This window comes from Protobothrops mucrosquamatus, unplaced genomic scaffold, assembly GCF_001527695.2.
Source record: "Protobothrops mucrosquamatus isolate PMUCROS unplaced genomic scaffold, P.Mucros_1.0 scaffold491, whole genome shotgun sequence".
Classification (NCBI taxonomy): domain Eukaryota; kingdom Metazoa; phylum Chordata; class Lepidosauria; order Squamata; family Viperidae; genus Protobothrops; species Protobothrops mucrosquamatus.
In genome coordinates this window covers 71,565-92,314 of record NW_015386809.1, presented here as the reverse complement: position 1 = coordinate 92,314, position 20,750 = coordinate 71,565, and the positions used below count along the sequence as shown (strand labels likewise).

Genomic DNA, 20,750 nt, shown 5'->3' with positions numbered 1-20,750 from the left:
CAAGATAGTTTGTGGGGTAGGGGGCAAGCTGCATATTAGAAATTCATTAGTTAACATCTGGATTATATTGTAATTATTATGTTTTTTCCCTATATAATATTAATATGGTAAGAGATTTTTTTTTCTTATTTAACTATTGATTTAATATAAACTAGTATTTTGCTTTTCAGATATTTTGGACTATAACTTAAATAAGATAGAAGTTGCAAAATGCCTATCTAAAACCTGATACAATCCCTTTTCAGGTTATAGAATCACTAGGAATTATTATTTATAAAGCACTGGATTATGGCTTGAAAGAGAATGAAGAGCGAGAGCTCAGCCCTCCCTTGGAGCAACTGATTGATCATATGACTAACACAGTGGAGGCAGATGCGACCAAAGATGAAGGCTATGAAGCTCTGGATGAAGTCATAGATGATGAACATCAAGGCAATATTGAAGTTATACAGTCTTATAGAGATGTCATGAAGGTATAGTTTTAATCTAATTATCCAATGTTGATATTTAAGAAACAGTTAAAGTAAACAACATCTTTTATGTTTAGATAGAGCACTGACATTGTGGTTGTCTAATAAAGAATATTAGAGTTGACCTAGATATTATAGTGTTAACCTGGTTGACCCTGACAGTATATTCTAATTTAAAATATTGTTTTCATCTGATATATGACTTAGCACAAACCTGTTTTTTTGTTTCTGTTTTTACTGCATTTCAGTTTTCAAGAGTCTATTGTCTTCTACTACAGTCATACCAATGCAAAGCTTCTTGGGAATTTCATCACTGCATTGATGTAATATTCTTCTACAACCCACACATTCTTAGCACATTCCATTTTCATATAAACACATACCAGAGAGATCTGTTTATCTCAGTCAGATTAAAATTTAAATTTTTTTGCAATATGCAAAGTTGGTTATATAAAAAGTATTTTTCTGTAAATAGTCCTTTATTTAAACGTATTTATTTAGCATTGTAAATTTACCTTTTAATTCAGCATGAAAGTTTTCTTCAAAATACAATATTCACATCTTAAGTAGTTACTATCTCTAGATAGTTATTAAAATAGCCTTTGAGTGAACATTGATTCTTGGTGACTTTCTTCCACACTTAATGATCAGTTGCTTGGCAACTATTTGAAGTTACGACAACACCCCCTCTCTAAGCTACTTACAACTTGGTTCCAGTGTTTGACAGCTGCACACCTCATCATAGTCAATGACTGCATTTCAGGCACAACCAGCTCAGTTTTGTAGCCAATTGCAGCATTCCATGAACCCATATTTACAATTTTTGACATTGTTTGCCAGTTTCTGACCTCTTTGTCTGGCACCTGCAAAAAAAGCCAATAAGAATATATTGATCCATTTAACAACTTTGGCATTTGTTTAATGACCACAGTGTTCATTTAACAACTGCTACAAAAAAAGTAATAAAATCTGGCCCAATCACATGGGTACCTCGATTTATAACCGTCATGACTTACAACAGAATGTCCAGGCACCATTATGATCATAAGTCAAAGACTACCTATAATGTAGGCGTGATTTTCTATTGCCTTCTCCTTGGACATTTCTTTCAACTTTAAAGGCTGTTCAATAGACTAATATCAAAGAGATAAAATCCTGCTTAGCTTATTGAGATCTACCTGGTTATATGCTATCCAATGCATGTCTATGTAGGAGAAGATTTGGTAAAGAAATGTCCACTTTCACCTGATCAAAACAACCTTCTACGGTATTATACCATAGGTTACAGCACATAGAATTTGGGTTCATGTGATATAGATGTCTATATGGCTGTGCCACAATTAGAAAAAATAAAATATGCCCATTTATGAGAAAGTCACAAGTTGCTCTTCATGTTTTACTATTCATACTTAGGTATACAGTTCTCACCACATTCAACTTTTTAAATGTTTCTTCTAGCATACCTAATACTGCAGCACAGTTACACGTAGCCATTTTAATATTCATTATTCATTACAGATCACATATTACTTATAACCTTTTGATCAACATTTGCACATTTTAGAATTTCTCCTTTCTTTTTCCCATCTTTGCTAAACATTCAACCAAGCTACACATATTCGTCTACTTTCTCTATTTTTCATCATACAACTTTCATCATATAACTCTTTGTCTTTGATAAGTTGATTGTCTGATCATACCTCATGACATTATACAAAATCATTCAAGTTCTTAACCTGGGTAAATTACTCAGACTTGGGTAAAATGATTTTACTTTAAGTAATGACACACAACCCCATTATCCAATCACAACAGAGACATTTAAATTGACTTAAAAGGCTTTACCTACATTACGTAAAATACTTTATGATAAGTAGTTTTGGACAATGAAGGGAAAAATTGATGAAGCATTGTCTTAACCAGTAACACAGCATCATGTGCAAATATTCCTTATGTGTACCACAAATATTCCTTATGCTTTTATCCACAAATATATTAGGGGGCTGTTTGATCTCCGAGCTTGGCGATTTGGCTGCAAATGTTTCATCTCCATTTGGGGGGGGGGACATCTTCAAAGCACACTGAAGATGTCCCCCCCGAATGGAGACGAAATGTGTGCAGCCAAATCGCCAAGTTCGGAGATCAAACCTACAGCCCAGCTGCCATCCCGAGCTACTAATATTCAAACACATTTCACAAATATATTAAACAACCAAGGAGACACTCTCCCCCATCCCTACCCAACTTTCAACCATTCACTAAGCATTCCTTTCTGACAGATGGTTTATTTTCATCATATGCTGCATCTACTGTGTTCAGCAATCAACCATCAGTTCCATATTTATGCAAAAATCTGGACTGCAAACTTCTTCCTAGCACAATGACACAAATGCACTTGCAAAAGTTTAACTTTAAGAACAATTATAATTTGCTTTCTTGTTTGCTCAAATCACGCCTATTTTCTCTGTAAGAGAATTTAAACCATTATTGTTTGTAGTAGAAGATGTCTGTATTTGTAATGAGTTTGGAAAGCTTTGATGGTTTGCAAAAATATACTCAGATAAAGTAATGATAAAATTCTTAAAAAATAAAAAAATCTAAAGACCTGTTTGAAAAGCCACTTTTTTCTCCATCTTGTGTAATAAGAAAATGTTTGCAAATAGGCACTATGCTCGCCCCCACATGTGAACTGAAGCACTTTTTCATTTTTTATTGTGGAACACTGAATACCTAAACACTACACAGTGCCTGAATATCTGTGTATTATATTTTTCAGGCTAATCTTTCTTGGCAGATGCCATTTTAAATTCAGGTTTGTTTTTTGTTTTCTGGCTTATTGAAGAAAGCAATACTATACTGTACCATATTACACTATAGCATTTTATAGGTAGTATTTAACTTTCTGCTGGGGAAAGTTGGATCTTTCTGTTATAAGTCAGTAATATTGTAAAGCGAGATACCACATGACCACACCAACCTATGATGGCAATCCTCGTTACAGGTAGCTAACCAAAAATCTGCAGGTTACTTGATCCCTCCAGCCTCCAGCCTTAGTAAAGTAAAGACTGCTTCCAACTCCCCCTGTCCTTCTGTCTCTTCCCGTCTTTGCCTTTTAGCCATCTTCTCCTGTGGGCCAGAAAACAGCTTCAGAACCACTCAATTTTGGGTCTACTTGCCACGCTTTAAGAAGCATCAGCCACATCAGGTTGGCCCAGCAAGTGTTTGTTCTCCCAGTTGCCTTCTCTTCCAGATCTTTTGCCTTTTGTGCCCAGCTGCCATGGCTGACGCAGAAGCACCTCACTGCCTTGGTCACCTGCTTTCCATTTTTTTAAAAAAAGCAAAAACAGCAGGTACTTCTGTGCCCAGGACAGTTGGGTCCAAAAGATTGCCACTGGAAATTGGGAGTGGAGGCAACTGGGCAAACAAATGCTTGATGGCACTTACTAAGACAGCTGAGACTTCATGGCAAGCAACAACAGTCCCAGTTTTTCATGTGGCCCATTGGGAAAATTAATTGCTCACCCCTGCTTTAAAGCATGTCTTAATTAAGTGAAGATCTGGAACTAATTGCAAACAATGTACAGTGAAGAACAAATCTGGCGAGCTTTATAACTTGATGAAAATCTTGAGCTGATACTGACCATGGAGCAGTTAAAGTACACATTGATCCATATGTACCTAGAGAAGTAAAGTTCATATTGTTAAGTTCATATTGAGCCATATGTATCTAAAAAAGAAATAATCCTCCTCTTGTTTTATTTTATTTTTCCTATTGCAATTCTCACTTTGCCAAGCTTTCGGTATAATTATGGAGGGTTTTTTTTAGTTTTGTTAGGATTTATTCTAGATGAACTGGTTTTATTAATGCATATATTCTTGGGCAAAAAACTCTAGATATTGCTAGATGATGTGTGGTTAAACAACATTTGTTTTTTTTATTTTCTTGGGTAGCAGAATAATTCAAATATGGTTTAAAATATTTTGTGATATTGAAAATAAAATTACGTTTCTCTGATATTTAAATTATAAATGAAACATTTGTATTTTTTCTGTAAAACAAAACTCATTATGCTTTTGTAACCTTTTTGCATAGCTTTGCGCTGCCCATCTGCCAACCCAATCAGATGCACCAAATCACTATCAAGCAGTATGTCGCGCACTATTTGCTGAAACAATGGAGTTGTACACATTCTTAGCCAAAATTAAAAGTGCTAGAGAGGTAAGCAATGTACAAATCACTTAGTTATTTGGCTTTTAAAAATGTCATATATTTCTGTTCTTTAGTATTAATACTCTAAAACAATTGTTTTTGTAATTACAAATACTGTGCTTCTATTTTCCTCAGTTATCTTGCCCATTCACTCAGGAGTTCACTTTATGAGCATTATAAATCATATCTAATGTACTAGAAATAATGAACAGAATATAATTAAAAGTTTTGAAATATTTAAACAGAAGAATTGATTGGTTTTAGGCTTTTTCATGTTTATAACAGACTCAGTAAAGCCAGTCAGGTGAATTACATTTGTCATAATTATTTTGATTTCAGGGGCACCATATAATTATAACATAAATCTGTCAATATTGGTACTGGGTTCTTTCACTACTACCATATTTTTTTGGATTTTAGTTTTTAAATGTATATATTTAATATAAATTCATTTTGTGACTTGAAAGAAGATTAATATATGTTGAGCATGAAGTATAAAAATAATCAAATATTATATTTATTAAACTTTGTGTACCATTGATTACCTAGGATTTTGTTTTGTATTTTTAGACTTTTTAAAAAAATACAAACAGTATCAGCTACCATCAGAATCTCCCAAAAGACTAGTGCCACCTCTTCTCTGTCTTGGAAAAACACTGATGTAGCACCTGAAAATGAAGTGGACACATCTCACTCAGGAGGAAATTCCCTTTCCCTCCCATGCCAGATTTACTCTCTCTATAATTGAAGCCTAGATGAGGATGGCCTTGTGACAGATAAACCTGGCATTTAATAGCATCATCCTGAGATTATAGTTCTTCAGCAATCTAGACAGCTGATTCTTTTAATGAGAGTGAAGGGCCAGAAAGATATGCAGGTAGTCCTGACGTTACGACCACAACGAGCCCAAAATTTATGTTGCTAAGTGAAAAATTTGTTAAGTGAGTTTTTCCCCTTTTACGACTTTTCTTGCTACATTTGTTAAATTAGTAACACTGTTGTTAAGTGAATCTGGTTTCCCCAATGACTTTGCTTGTCAGAAGATTGCAAAAGGTAATCACATGACCACGGGACACTGCAACTGTCATAAATGTGAGTCAGTTGTCAAGCATCTGAATGTAAATCACATGATCATGGGGATGCTACAACGGTCATAAGTGTAAAAAATGGTCATAACTCACTTTTTTCAGTGATGTAACTTTGAATGGTCGCTAAGTGAACCATTGTAAGTCGAGGACTACCTGTATTGGCCATAAATTCCCAGTGCTCATCAAATGGCTCCCATCATATTTTCTTCTGGTCTTCACAACCGTTATCTCTTTCTCCTCATGCCAACTTCTAAGTTTCCAGCCCCATCTCCCACCTAGAACTTCTGCTTCCATCTGCCAGTACTTATATACCTATTACATTATTTCTAGTAAACATCCTCTCTCTACTTACCTCCACTCCTCAAGGCTACCTGCAGCTTTTCACTTCTCACCTTCTTGTTCCTTCATCACTCTCACTATATCCTTCATATCAATGTGTTACTACAGGAGTGTCAAACTGCCGGCCCAAGGGCTGGATGCATCATGCCGAAACTGCGCCAACCCCATTGCTGGCAATGGGGAAAAAGTCACGATACTCGCAACATGTCACGTGAAGTTGCGAGTTTGACACCCCTGTGTTACTATCTTCATTTTATTGTGTTCATTACAAAATATTGTATGGAAGTGACAAATGCCAAAATAAACGTGATAATTATAATCTCTTTAAATGTGAGTTTATCTGACAGTGCTGATGTTGTTTCAGGTGTTGCTAAATTATAATGCATAATATCCTTTACCAATGACCATGCTGGGTAGAATTAATACAGTAGCTATAGTTCAGCAGGGGCTGTAGGGCTGTATCTTCACCGAACTTATTGTAAACAAATATTTTTTTCTTTTAATTGATAGAATTTAAAGAAAATACAGGAAATGGACAAAGGAAATAAAGAATCTAGCACTGACCTTGATGAATTAAAAACTGCTGATTGGGTAAGATAACTTTTTTTTCATAAAGTAACGGCTTTATATTACAAACTTATAGCCAGACAACACAATCTATATCAAACATTTATATCAAATATATACAAAGAAGCACATATAAAAATCTATATATAAAATCATGGCTAATATTACATTTTTTTCCTCTATAAAGTAAATAATAAAGAATTTATTGTTATTGAAGTTAAACATGACTCTAGATGCTCTATTAATTTCAAGACATGCAACTGATTATTTGGTTATCTGACAATGTAATTAACTGCTTGCTTGTTTATAACCTTTCCTATCCTGCATACATGCTTACAAAGAAATATTTGGAACTGTGTTATCTAAAATGGAATAATATATGGAAATTAGTTGGAAAAAGATAATTGTTGCAATATTCAATAAAGTAAACCCTAACTTTTAAAACTGAAGCACCATTTTGCTTCATGATACATGTAGAAGCTATGACGAGTATTTACCTATAAGTATTTAAATTTAGTAGAGCTTAAAATACAATAATACAAACTTTGTTATATATATTAACTTTTTATTCTTAACTATTTCAGGCCCAGTTTTGGGTTCAGGTTATGAGAGATTTGCGAAATGGTGTAAAACTTAAGAAAGTTCAAGAACGTCAGTACAATCCTCTTCCCATAGAATATCAGCTCACTCCATATGAAATGTTGATGGATGATATTCGATCCAAGCGCTACACTTTAAGAAAGGTTATGGTAAGCTCTGTCAAAATCAATTTTATCATTTTTTACATAGCCTTAAATTATGTTAGGACTACCAAAAAGGAGAAAAAAGCAAACTATTTTAGTTAATTTGAAAAACTAATGCCTTCTGGAGGGGTTTTATATTGTTTTGTTTAATTTTTGCCCTTAGAATAATAGAATCTTAGCTAATTTTACAAGCTATTTTGAAAATCACCTCAACTTCAATAAATGTTACTATGTTATAGGATCTACTATTTGGAAGAAACAAGGACCTTATTTCTTTAGGCGGATAAAAACTAGATGCATAGATTTTTGTATCATATCATATGGATTTAATAAAAATTACCAAACTGTTCAGCTGGAACACTAGTTTATAAAATTGAAGTTCATTTTGTTTCATTGTATATATAAACATTATAAATCATTTACTAAGAAATTTCGATAGCTTCTAGGTATCTCTTCCTGTGATCATTGAGCATAGGATCAGGATAACTCCTAAAGCTAATGCTTTATATAGTAATCTAAAGTGCAAAGGTCCATTAATTCAATTCCCGAAGACCTTTTGAACCCTATAGAATAACATCTGGCTAGCTATATTTTACAGGTTTCAGATAATATAAAACTGGTTACATAGTGCCTGCCTCCTGGTGGTCAATCGACTCCATTTCAGTAATCACCACAATTATGATTTTTTAGAATTCATTGCCCTTTTGACTACATAATACTGATGTGCAAGTAAAATAATAGATATTTTTCTTTCTCTCTTTTAGGTCAATGGGGATATCCCTCCACGATTAAAAAAGAGTGCCCATGAAATTATCTTGGACTTTATCCGGTCTCGACCTCCATTAAATCCTGTATGTAATACAATGGAAAGGGGGGGGGGGGACAAAGTTAATGAAAATAAGAGATTTTCTATATTGTTTTGCTTTAACTACTTCATATTCAGCTTTCTTCCACTGCCTCTCCCAGTCTTCTCTAAAATACAGGAAACACAGCTTTTTTTCTTATATTTTGTAGCATTGGCATCCTTCAAATGCATTTATATAAAATACACAATAGAGGAATTATTTTGAAATAAAATCTTATGTATTTTTACTGTTTCATATCAGTCATATCAGTCATCTCCGCTACAGCTGATATTTCTCTTAGCCTATTGGTTTTGTTATCTATTCTGACATGAAGATCTGTCCCTTATCTGAAAGTGTGATTTTGTTTATGTGTGTGTGTTCCCATTCGGATAAATCAGATATATCAGAATAACAGAGTAACAGAATTGAAAGAGACCTTGGAGGTCTTCTAATCCAACCTCCTGCTCAAGCAGGAAACCCTGAAACCATTTCAGACAAATGGTTGTCCAGTCTCTTCTTAAAACCTCCACCACAAAGGTGAACAAGCTGATTATTCATAACTGTGGTTCTTTGAGTGGTCATCTGTGCATTGATATGACCTTCCCTCCATCTCTCTCATGTCTCTTCTTTGGTTTGCAAGAAAGAACTTTTTGACATCAATTCAAGGTATTAAGCAGATAGCCAGAAAATCTCTTCTATTGCACATGCAGTGGCTAAATGTGTTTTTCCCCATTTAAAATGTAATATATTTAAGACATTGTTTAGGCTGAAGAAGAGTTATAATCTATTAAAGTGAATATGCAATTATCACTTGAAAAACCATAGTTATATTGTAGGCAAGCAATCTATTATTTTTAAATTGTAGCTTAGAAATTTACCTTATTATCTTATTTCAATGGACACTTAATTCAGGTAAAGCTGTGTATCTTGATGAACGTCTCTTAAGCATTGCCAGTATTATTTTTTTTTTTGAGATATGTTATTCTTTCCAGGCATCTGCAAGAAAACTGAAGCCAACTCCACCACGGCCACGTAGCCTCCATGAAAGAATTCTGGAAGAAATAAAATCTGAAAGAAAACTAAAACCTGTTTCACCTGATGAGGTCAGGCGTAGCAGGCTAGGTGAGTACTTGGATTTTGATGAAACCTGGTTCATCTCTCTGGGCTCAGGAACTGAGTGGAACATGGGTCATTTGTCCTTGGATGACAAATCTCCCCAAAATACCAGTAGGTATAGGTTGGACTGGAAGATGAAAAATAGCCCCTTCCCTCAAAAGAAGGCTATTAAATTATCAAGAAAATTGTGTGCATATGCAATGTAGCCTCTAGGAATCAAGGTCAACTTAGAGAAAACTTTTCCAAGATGTGTTAACCAAGTCACTCTTCATTTCTAAAATATGTTAGCCATTTCAAGTGCCTGATTGATTAATCTCTGTTGCTGGCTGTACAAACAAAAATATAGTGAAATAGATAAAATTAAAATATGAACACTTTGAAGGGACTTATATTTTCTACTAAAATAAACAAAAGTAGCTAATTTAAATTTTAAAAATTAATTTGCATGCAAGCTTTAAGCTTATATCTCATTTTGAAAGAGGGAATTGGCGATGGATTAGTAAAGCCTTCATGCCAATTCTGTTATCTTTTTATGGAACCTCTAGAGTTAAAAGCTTTCCGCCCAATAAGAGTTAGGATTACATAAGATCACCTACAGAAATCATATGCCTCCCCTTTCAGTTCCACAAGCAAAAATGCAATAAAGCAGAATTGCTAATTGTTTGTAATCAAATTTCTAAGGAAGAGACAATATACTTAGTGCTCCTTTTGCCTGATTTATCAGAAATCAGGTAAAAATAGATAATAACTTTCAGCAAATAACAAAATGAAGCTACTTCATCCAATGACTCAAGTTTATTTTATTTATTTATTTATTTTATTAAATTTATATCCCGCCCTTCTCCTTGCGGACTCAGGGCGGCTAACAATCGATTAAAAAATACACAGATAACAATTACAGGATTAAAATTAATTAAAAGGAAATATTTAACTATGATCTAATTAAAATATAATTAAAACCCCCTCTAAAAATTTCCCTAGGCCAGTCCTGCAAGCTGNGGGAGGTAATCTGCGGCAGGAGGCGGTCTCGAAGGTATCCGGGTCCGATGCCATGGAGCGCTTTAAAGATGATGGTCAACACCTTGAAGCGCACCCGGAAGGCCACAGGCAGCCAATGCAGCTCGCGCAGCAGCGGTGTTATATGGGAGCGACGAGTCCCTCCCAACACCGCCCGCGCGGCCGCATTTTGGACTAGCTGAAGTTGTCTGAATTCCCATATAAAAGCTATTATGCTTCCCTGGATATTTCGTGTATACTGTTACTATAGCAGAAGTTCTTTGATTCAGTTTTTTAAATCTATAAACCATTGCTCAAAAATGTAGGCAAGACTATTTCAAACATCAAATGTATTATATTAGTATCAATTTGCAATAGAAAATACACTGTGCTAACTCAATATTGATACATATTCAAATGTGGTAATCCTTGGTTATCAACCACTGGTAGAGAAATCGTTCAAAGTTATGACAGTACTGAATTAGTGGAAATTATGATCAGTCTTCAGAGTTCTGGCTGTCCCAGCATGCTTGCAATGTGGATGCTTGGCAACAGGGTCACACAACAGTTGTAGCATTCCGCAGTTACCTGATCACCGTTTCCGACTTCCCTGTCAGCTTCACACAAGCAATATTAATGTGGAAGCCAGCAGACAAGGCTGCAAGTCACTCTGGTAAGTCTATCCGACCCAGTAGCAGCCACCCTCAACCATGCCGTCCTCATGTTGTGCCTTACCAGCCATCTACGCATCCTCCCCTGCCTGGCAGCAAGCACCCGAAGCCCCATTTGCATTCTCACCACAACTTGATGGCCATTCACACAGCCTCTCCAGCCTATCAGCAGCCACTTACCTGCCTGCTGTCCTGCTTTCAAACTGCCTGGGACTTGAAACTTCCTGCTGGCTTCCTCACTGACTTGGTTTTTTTAATGCTGGCAGGAAATTGCAAGGAGGTCTTTGCTTACTGATGGCAATGATGCCAGGATTGTTGTTGTTAAACAATACAGTCATATGACCCCACATTTTATGACCACATTAGTTAATGATGTAAATCCCTGTCCCAATCGCCATCGTTAACCAAAGACTACCTGTATGTTTTCCCATATATATATTTTTATATCAAAGTATATAGGCAACACTGGTATAGCATTTACATAATTGTAATTTTTAGGAGAAAAGATAAATACCACAGTAGCAGTGCTTATTCATGCTCCTTTTCTGCTTTTTCTAGATGTACCCACATCAGCAGCCTCCCAAAGCCTATTAGAAAGCTGTATAGCGAATGGCAGCTTGGAATCCAAAGCAAAGAAAAATGGCCTAGGTACAACGAAATTAACAGTGCAGCGGAAGAGACTTTTGAAAGCTCCCACTTTGGCTGAACTGGATAGCTCAGATTCAGAGGTAAGATGTATAGCAACAATGCATCCCTTCAGTTTTTAGGTTTTTACAGGTAATCCTTGACTTACAATCGGTCACTTAGTAATCATTCAAGTTATGATGGACCTCCCCAAAACTACTTACAACCCAGATTTGAAGTTTCACTTCGGTCAAGTGATTATATTTTGGGTGCTTGGCACCCAGTCTGCATTTATAATCATTTGCCATATCCTGCACTCACATGACCTCAATTTATGACCTCATTTTAATTTTTTTTTGCCGGAAAATAACATTTACTTCTGGTTTCTGGCAAAAAACACCCATTGTGGACAATAGACTCACTTAATCAACACCATGTTCACTTAACAACCGGTGCATTCAGTTAACGATTGCCACATTTGCTTAATGATCACTGCAAAAATGATCATAAAATCAGGGTGTAATTCCAGGCTAAATTACAATCATAAGTCGAGGACTACCTGTAATTGGTTCATTTCCATTTACTGCTTTTATTGGTCACATTGCTTAAAATGTTGTATAGTACATTTGATAAAAGTAGTGTTGAAATCATTTTGAACAAAATGTGGTTTTATGCAATTCATCCTAATGACTACTGTTAAGATTAAAATCAAAATTAGACTGCAAAAGCTGCATGTTTTGTGATGTCAAATGCAGATTCAGTCTGTGTGTCACTATCCAGTTCTGGCTAGCAAATGTTAGAAAAACCATCTATATGAAATAAATAACTTTGGATTAGGTCATGTTCCTGATGTGGGTAACATTTTACATTGAGTTGGGTCTACTTTGCTCTCACTTCACCCTTGGCTTGTACAGAATCCCAGTATGAATGCTCCTTTAACATAAGTACTATTGATATCTATAGTGCACCATTGAATTGCTTTTAGTTTATAAAGCTTGCACATATGGACAAGAAGCTTATACAGTAGCTGTCAGCCTATTATATGGCCTCTATAACATTTTCTGCTGTTTGAAGAAACAGTGATATTTTATTTTCTAGAAGATTTTCATTAATATGACTAGGTAATCTTATATAGTTCTATATCCTGCATCGTTAAACATTATGCTGTATTTTCCTGCATATTGTTTATATTGCTTCCCAATTAAGGAGAAGGGAGACAACTGATTGCCATATTTTATTATTTCCAGGAGGAGTCTATACACAAATCAGCCAGTAGTGGTAGTGTTTCTCCCTCCCAGATGGAAGAGGTGTTTCTGGAGACCATATCTGGAAAAAAGGGTGAGTAAAAATGCTCAAAACAAATAAGATTTCCTGAAACAGTAGAAACATTTTAAACATGATGGATTAATAGAGATTTGTGTGTGTATAATGATATGATATGATATATGATACAATGCTACTTTCATTCTAGTTGTATAACATCATTACAGGTACTGTTAAAATATTAATTTACAAAATTTGAACCTAATTCATCCTTATCAAATTTACAGTGCCTCCAAAATTCTTGCCAATATCATCCACACCACAGCCAGAAAGGAGACAACCACCTCAGAGACGACATTCCATTGAGAAGGAAACACCAACCAACGTACGGCAGTTCTTGCCCCCCACAAAACAGAGCTCCAGATCACTTGTAAGTATTGTAGTAGATCAAATTTGGCATTGGTTGCAGAATCAAACATAGTGGTTCCAGCACTGAGGGAAGAATATGCTGTGATGAATCATTAGCTCAAAATTGTGAAACCTTGGAACAGCTCTTGAATTTTCTTTCCTGTAAGTTTAAAGTAAGATCTACAATGAAATAACTCTGAACTTTTAAATTCTGGATTTGAATGTTGTGCCTAATTACTGATGCTCTTATATAAACTTGCTAACAAAATTAATATATCTCCATGTAAAATGTCTTCTATATGAAAATATAGAAAAAAAATATGAAAATGAATTTTTTGGCTGATGTTTTTGCATATTTTTAATATGACAAGTTTTTCTCATATTTAAAGAGCTTAGAATGCGACGTAGTCATATAGTATTATTGAATCTATTTAAGGATCAAAAGAAAATACAGCACATTCAGTTAGGTGACTTTATCTGAAAGTAGTTTCCAATAAAATACAATTGTCAAAAGGAATAAAATGCCTGTTTTAGGAGCTGGCAGAATGCCAAATCCTTGTATTTTATAAGAGGTCCATTTTTTTGTTAAAAGAATTCTTAAAATTGATAAAAGAGTGAAAGAATTCAGGTTTAGGAAGAGGGGTGCATTTGATTTTAATAACATGACTTCTTATTCTGCTTTGGCTCAAGAGGTTCTGATTTGGAAGACAATTTTTCAGCATACTGAAGTTAATTTGCATTCCTCCACTAATTTATAGATCAGAGCTGCTTTATCAAGAAATTAAATGCATTTTGACATATGATTCTAACGTGAATTCACTTTCTGATCCTAGATTATCTTAAACTCATTTGTCAGTTCAATATGCAGAGTACAGAACAAAAGCAATTATTTTCCAAGAAATAGCTTTAGTAGAATAATAAGTTTGTACATGTGAAAATTGTTTGAAGTATAGCCATGCAGACAGTTAGAAATATAAAAAAATGTGTAGCAATTGTTCATATATACTATATAAAATTGCTTTTTGTGGAGACCCAATTTCAGAAAAAGTCTTTATCATTTCTGAGATATCTGGAATTTCTAATAGATGTGCTCATCTTAGTTTAAAGAAATCATATAATTTAAAAGTTGTTTGCCTATCATGCATTTTTTCTTAAATGGTCCTACAATATTATTGCAAGAAAAAGTCAAAAGTTTGTTTTAGCAGAAGTTATACTATTTGACAATTATATTCTTATTTTAGCCTTTGGGATTAAAAGTAGAGCAAGAATTCTGAATATAATATCCATTGAAAAACTTAAACTGGCTGTGTTTTCATAATTTTTCATAATTATGGCTTGTTAGAAAATAAGCCACATGATAATATAAATGATTCTAATTATTCTAATTATGTCAAAAAGCAATTCAGGCTAACAAATTATAGATGCTTTTTCCCAGGGTTTGTGTGGCATGATCTCAGAAACAATTTATTCTGGACTTGTTCCTCTTATCTGTTCTGAGAGGAACAAGCTAGAAAAATCCTTCATTCAGACAATAAAGAATGGCACTGCCATCCATCAGAACTCACTGGGGGTCAAGATAAGCCCCTAAGAGCAATCAGAACAGCATCAGTATCACACAAGGCATTTGCTTTGCTAAATCAGTTTCTTGGAATAGCATACAAATGGGGGGGGTGTAATCAATGTTAATTAAAAAATTAAAACTACAGAAGTATCTGAATAAGAAATAATCTCATATTTTATATCTTATACTGAAAGGAAAACCCCCTAATTCTGTTGTTGTTTGGTCTTATGAGAATGAGGAGATTTCTTGTAAGTATTTCTTTATTTTAAACATTTTATATATTGGTTTCCTTAAAAACAAGGCAGTTATAATGTGTTAACAAATTTAAAATAGAATGAATGATCACAAAGCAGCAGAACCTACTCAAACTCCTATAGTGATTTGCCAAAATTCCCAAATTCCAAGGAGGCAATGACTGAAATGATTGAAATTTCAGCATATATCAAAAATTTCCTGAAAGTATGAGAATTTTCTAGTATCTGAAGTTACATTGTTTTATCAGCTCTTAGTAGTTCCCAGCAGATTTCCATTTGGATGTATATGAGGGCCACAAATATGGAAGAAACTGAATCCTCAATGAAGCACATTTATATCCTGCCACAATTCTGTAAAGACTTGTAGCATTTCACAACAGTAAAAAACAATAATATTGATAAAATTGAAAATATAAAAAAACCAACAGTCAAAAATATGCAAACCTGGTGCTGGAGCCCAAACATCCACTAAAAAAGTTTCAGCTTAAATAGTTTCTAGAAGTCAACTAGAGTTGGGACCAAAATCTACATACACAGAGGCTGTCCTTCCTCTCTCTTCCTCCCTCCCTCCCTCCCTCCCTCTACATACATAAACACATACACACATATATACATACACACACACATATACACACATATATACATACATACGTATAATACTGGCTGTCCCCCCATATCTGACAGTATATATACACATACTGGTACACATATACACATACATGCATGCATGCATGTATGTATATGTATATGTCAGATATAGGGACAGCCAGTAGGTTTTGAATAAATACATATTATAGTTTATATAATCTATAAAATACTTTTCCTGTAGCTTTTCATTTTGCTATTGCATTTATCAAGCAAAACAATATTTTCTTTTCATTTCTTTCTTTCTTTTTCTTTCTTCTTTTTTCCTAAATGGAGTTTTATATCCATATAAATGAGGATTCTGTAATATGAAAGTGTGGGAGGATCTTTGGAATATACATAAAAAAGCAATACTGTATTTTAGAAAGCAATGATAATTCCTGAATTAGAATATAGTCCTGTGCCAGTAATTGTGTTTGTTCACAAGGATGAACCTGCTATACAATATGGTGATTAAAAAAAATCATACTATGTTGTTCAAAAATAAATATATAGTGTTGAGCTTATGCTTTCTGATAATTAATTAACTGATAATTTCACATGTATTTTTTTGTTTTTAGAAAAAACTATAATCATTTTATAACAATTTGTGAATTGTCATTGAGCAACTGTTTCACTGTCATTTAACAGTACCATTAAAGTTATATTTTAAAAAAGATATAAAATTAATATTACAATTTTAAGCCTGCAGTTTCTCAAAGTATAAAGAAAGTGGCATAAATAAGGTCACATTATCCTATGTTAAATTTAACATCCTCCTTCTTCATTCCTTCCCTCAGGATTGATGGATTGTCACTGCTTATCTTCTGGTGAAAGAAATCCCACCTTTAAATAATCCTCATTTCCACTGAAAAGAAAGTTGAATGGTTTCTTCCAGCAGAATTAGCAGGGAACTTATCCTGTGATGGTTTCTTCCAGCAGAATTAGCAGGAGCTTGTATTATATCATACATTAATTCTGGTTATATTCAGCTGACTTCCTAATAAAAAAGAAAGAAATATCTATGCTGGGGTTATTTTATCTAAAATGGTAGACAAATATTTTATTTATGTTTAGCCTTCCCTTTTCTACTTCCTATCTAATGTTCAGGTTCCAAGGAAGACCCTTTTTTCAACCATACATACAACTTCTCATCTTAGTTCCCATCCTTTTGAAGCAACTTTGTTTGGAATGGCCAGAACTGTGTATTATCTGTGTGAAAGAGTTTTTAACCAGTGGAAAGCCTCAAAGGTTTGCCTCCTACTGTGAACTTCGTAAAATCTGTCCTAGGAATCTTTCCTTCCCATCAAATGGGGACAGTTTCCTAAGCCGTGGCAAGACATTAACCTTTTAAGATTTCACTGGATTCTGATTGAAATTGATTTTGGTGCCTGCAGAACTCTTTTGTGCATGCATAGATTCACTGATCAATTTGCCTAGAAGTTGAAATTGTCTGTGAAAGGTAATCAAATTAGAATGTAACATCAGAAATTTATTAGCAGCATTTTATGATCTTAACTTTTTAGAAGTTAAAACAAATATCAATAGTAGAGAAATAGTTTAGAAAAATTAAGAATCTATTTTAAATCAGAGGTCCCCAACCTTTTGGGCACCAAAAGGACCGGAGGGGGCATGGTTTTGTGTGCTGCCTGCATCCTGCGGCTGGGGCTTTTCTTGTTTGTGTGGACCAGTTCCTGGCATGACGCGGCCTGGTACCAGTCCACGAACTGGTGGTTGGGGACCCCTGTTTTAAATCATAAAATCATACATGTCAATTTTGGCCAAGTTTTCACATTATAAATTAATCTTTCAATGTGTATTTACATACAGCTAAATCTATATGCCAAACGTTAAATGAAGGCTTAACTAAATTAAGATTTACAGATGCTAAAATTAGCATTTACAATTAACATTTATGAGTTCATGTCAACATAGTTGAACATTTTGAACATTTTTACACATTACTGCATTTTTCTCAGTGGATTGGACTAAAAATAAACAAATGCATTGAGTTTTATCATTATAAAGTTTTTTATTTCACTGTAGTCTTCACTTGAAAACTATGAATATATTTATTATGTGTTACTTAATAGAAATTATTCCTATATTAGTCTTGGGTAGTTAAATTAATTCAGAGCTGTCTGAAGATTTTAGCTTGGTAAACTACTGTATCCATCCTACTAGCAGCTACTTGAGTTGCCTCCAATGAAAAGGAAACATTAGTTCAGCTAATATTTAGTATCAGGAAGGATCTGTTTATTATCCACAATACAGTATTGGTTTAGAAGAAAAGGCTTAGCAACAATACTATCCTAATATTCTTTGAGGTTGGAGAATTTTCTAAGGAATTCCTCTCTACTAGTCTTCATTGTAAAATGTCTAACATAAAATTCTAGTAGTACTTCAAAATGTTTTTAAGGTATAGCCAGAATGGCTGGATAATTGAAGGTTTAAATATTGATTATTCCTATATGAAGGATTTAGTAGACACATGTATAGATACATGAAGCCACCCAGGCATATAAGTCACTCCTGTTTTGAAACAAGAGTGTCCTTATCACTTGTCTCCTTTCTCCAGTATCCACACAACAAGCACAATTATTTTTGAATGAATGTTGGGATCCCTTTGCAAACAGATCTGCTCAAGTTTGAAGTATAGCGGGGCTTTCAGTAAGAGAACAAACACTTTGGTAACATGCTGTTCAAAATAATGAATCGGTGAGGCTATACTGAGAAGACCATGATGAAACATTTCTTCAAGATTTAAAGACACAATTTAATTTAATTTAATGTCACAATATTTATCAAGTGCTTTTCCTGGATTGTGTGCTATATTCTGAGAATGCAGAGTCAGATATTACTAAAACATTCAGCAGCATTCAAACCGATAACTGACTTCCTGATCCATCAATAATGGATTACTTGTAATGTCTTGCTAATTTTGCTGTATTCCATTGACATAAAAACAGTTTTCCTCTCAGAATTGTACACTTGATTCCATGTATTCTTCACAAAAGTGGAATAAATTATCATGGAACCGGTAATGCTAAATGCTACTGTTAGCAAATTTTACCTGAATTATTCCATGAATCAGTTTCAGCTAAAAGATTTTGTTTTGTAATGCCAGGTGTAAAAACTAAAATGATGAAACAGTTTTTCTCGTTTTGATCATTCTTCTTTCATATTTTCAAAAAAGATTTTATGACAGCAAAAACAGAATAGTACAATTCTCTACTGTTTATTATAGTGAAGCACAAAGCAGTACAGTGCAGTTAGAAAATAATACGTCCTATTTCATAGCTACAGTTTTACCATTATGACATGAAACATTTCAGTTCTTCAGTGTAATATGCAATAAGTATTAGCAAAAATTATTAATTGATATTTAATAGGTTATTACATATAATAAGGCCAGGAGAAAGAGCTGAGTTGACCAGTTTGGTAGAGAACAGCAACTTAGATTTACTCTCACATGCTATTTCTATGCTAAACATTTCCAAACAGGACTTCTCATTTTCACACTGATGTTATATGGCCCCTTATAGATGCACATTTAAAAAAAGTATTTCTAAGACAAAAAGCTATGAATTTATAATTTGATGGTATTTTATGAATGAATAAATTAAAAAGCTAGTAATTTCTCAGTGGTACCATTTTTTACATTAGTACAATAATACATTATTTACTTGATGGAATAGCTACTTAGTTATGAAAGTTCTTTAATGTTGCAGCTTGGGGAGAAACACCATTGGGAAATAGATACGGGACTAGTTCTTCCTCCCACACCTTTTCTAAATTAAAGACTGAGCATAATTAATCAGTCCTTAAAGGGCACTGGTGTTTTAAACAAAGTTATGAAACAAGCAGCAAAAGGCAAACTTTAATAATCTAAACTAATAATTTAAAAACATAACTACAGTGTTTAATATTTATGAGCAAGGAAGAAGAACAATGGCTTTTTTTTTTGGAGAGGAAGTTTCATTGATCTGCACTTCAGAGGCGTAGCGTGGGGGGTGCAGGGGGGGGCGGCCGCACCGGGCGCAACATCTGGGGGGGCGCGCTCGCACTCGCAGCTCTTTGCCCCTGCCTGTGCGAATCCGATCCGAGCCGCCGGGTCGCCGCCCACTGTGGAGGGGGGGGCGCAAATTACTTGCCTTGCCCCGGGTGCTGACAACCCACGCTACGCCACTGCTGCACTTCAATAGCCACATGTAGTTTAGTATCAGTGATAGAGCAAGGCATTCAGATGTGGATTGCTTCATACAAAGGCAACAGTCCTTCAAATCTTTTAGTGGCAAACCATTTTTGGATTACTGAGTATCAACATTTAATATAAAGAATCCTGCCATCATATTCCTTGATTTTTTTCTGGGTAATCATATATATCATATTATCTATCACCTTTTATGTCTTGAATCTTGGAGCAGTGACCAGTCACTCGTACTGGAAATTTAAAAGACTAAAGCAATTACTATTTTAAAATAAGCTAGATAATTCTGTAAAAGCAGTAGATAAATATAACTGACAGCAAAAGATAAAAAGTTATAAACGCCTATAAAACATGAACACTTTTAGCATGTGGTGGGGGAAAATAGCATTTTCCAGGGTAATATTAAGGTTAATATAGTATAGCAAACTGCACTAAATTTTGACTCTGAAGTCACATCATATTCTGCATGAATAAGTTAATGATAGAAAAGGCACAATTTGTAAGCCATCTTGAGCAAGATGAAGTTTGTATTTGAGGTCCATTTTTAGATGGGTAAGACAGCTGTTCTTTAAAATATGGTGGCTTTGGTATGCCCTCTTTACTAGTTCTGCATTGTAATTTTTTTCTTAATTGAAAGACAGAATTATAAACTACTTAAAATAGCACTGTATCTGTTGGTCTAATTAGTTGAGTTTTATATTATGCTGTATTTATAGTATGAATTTGTACTATTTTTCCTAAGAGCTATAAGCAACATAGAT

At 34.3% G+C, this 20,750-nt stretch overlaps 1 protein-coding gene across 1 annotated transcript in view; it reads left to right on the top strand.

Annotated features, from left to right (window-relative positions):
* Positions 1-239: 239 nt before the first annotated feature.
* Positions 240-20,750, top strand: part of SPIRE1 (spire type actin nucleation factor 1) — a 28,324-nt gene continuing 7,813 nt past the window's right edge. Inside the window, exons 1-9 of the mRNA XM_029284286.1 lie at positions 240-473; positions 4,564-4,689; positions 6,618-6,698; positions 7,259-7,423; positions 8,182-8,268; positions 9,255-9,384; positions 11,604-11,773; positions 12,917-13,007; positions 13,220-13,362. Coding sequence (XP_029140119.1) covers positions 351-473; positions 4,564-4,689; positions 6,618-6,698; positions 7,259-7,423; positions 8,182-8,268; positions 9,255-9,384; positions 11,604-11,773; positions 12,917-13,007; positions 13,220-13,362 — 1,116 coding nt within the window. The 5' untranslated portion in view covers positions 240-350. The remainder of the gene's footprint in view (positions 474-4,563; positions 4,690-6,617; positions 6,699-7,258; positions 7,424-8,181; positions 8,269-9,254; positions 9,385-11,603; positions 11,774-12,916; positions 13,008-13,219; positions 13,363-20,750) is intronic.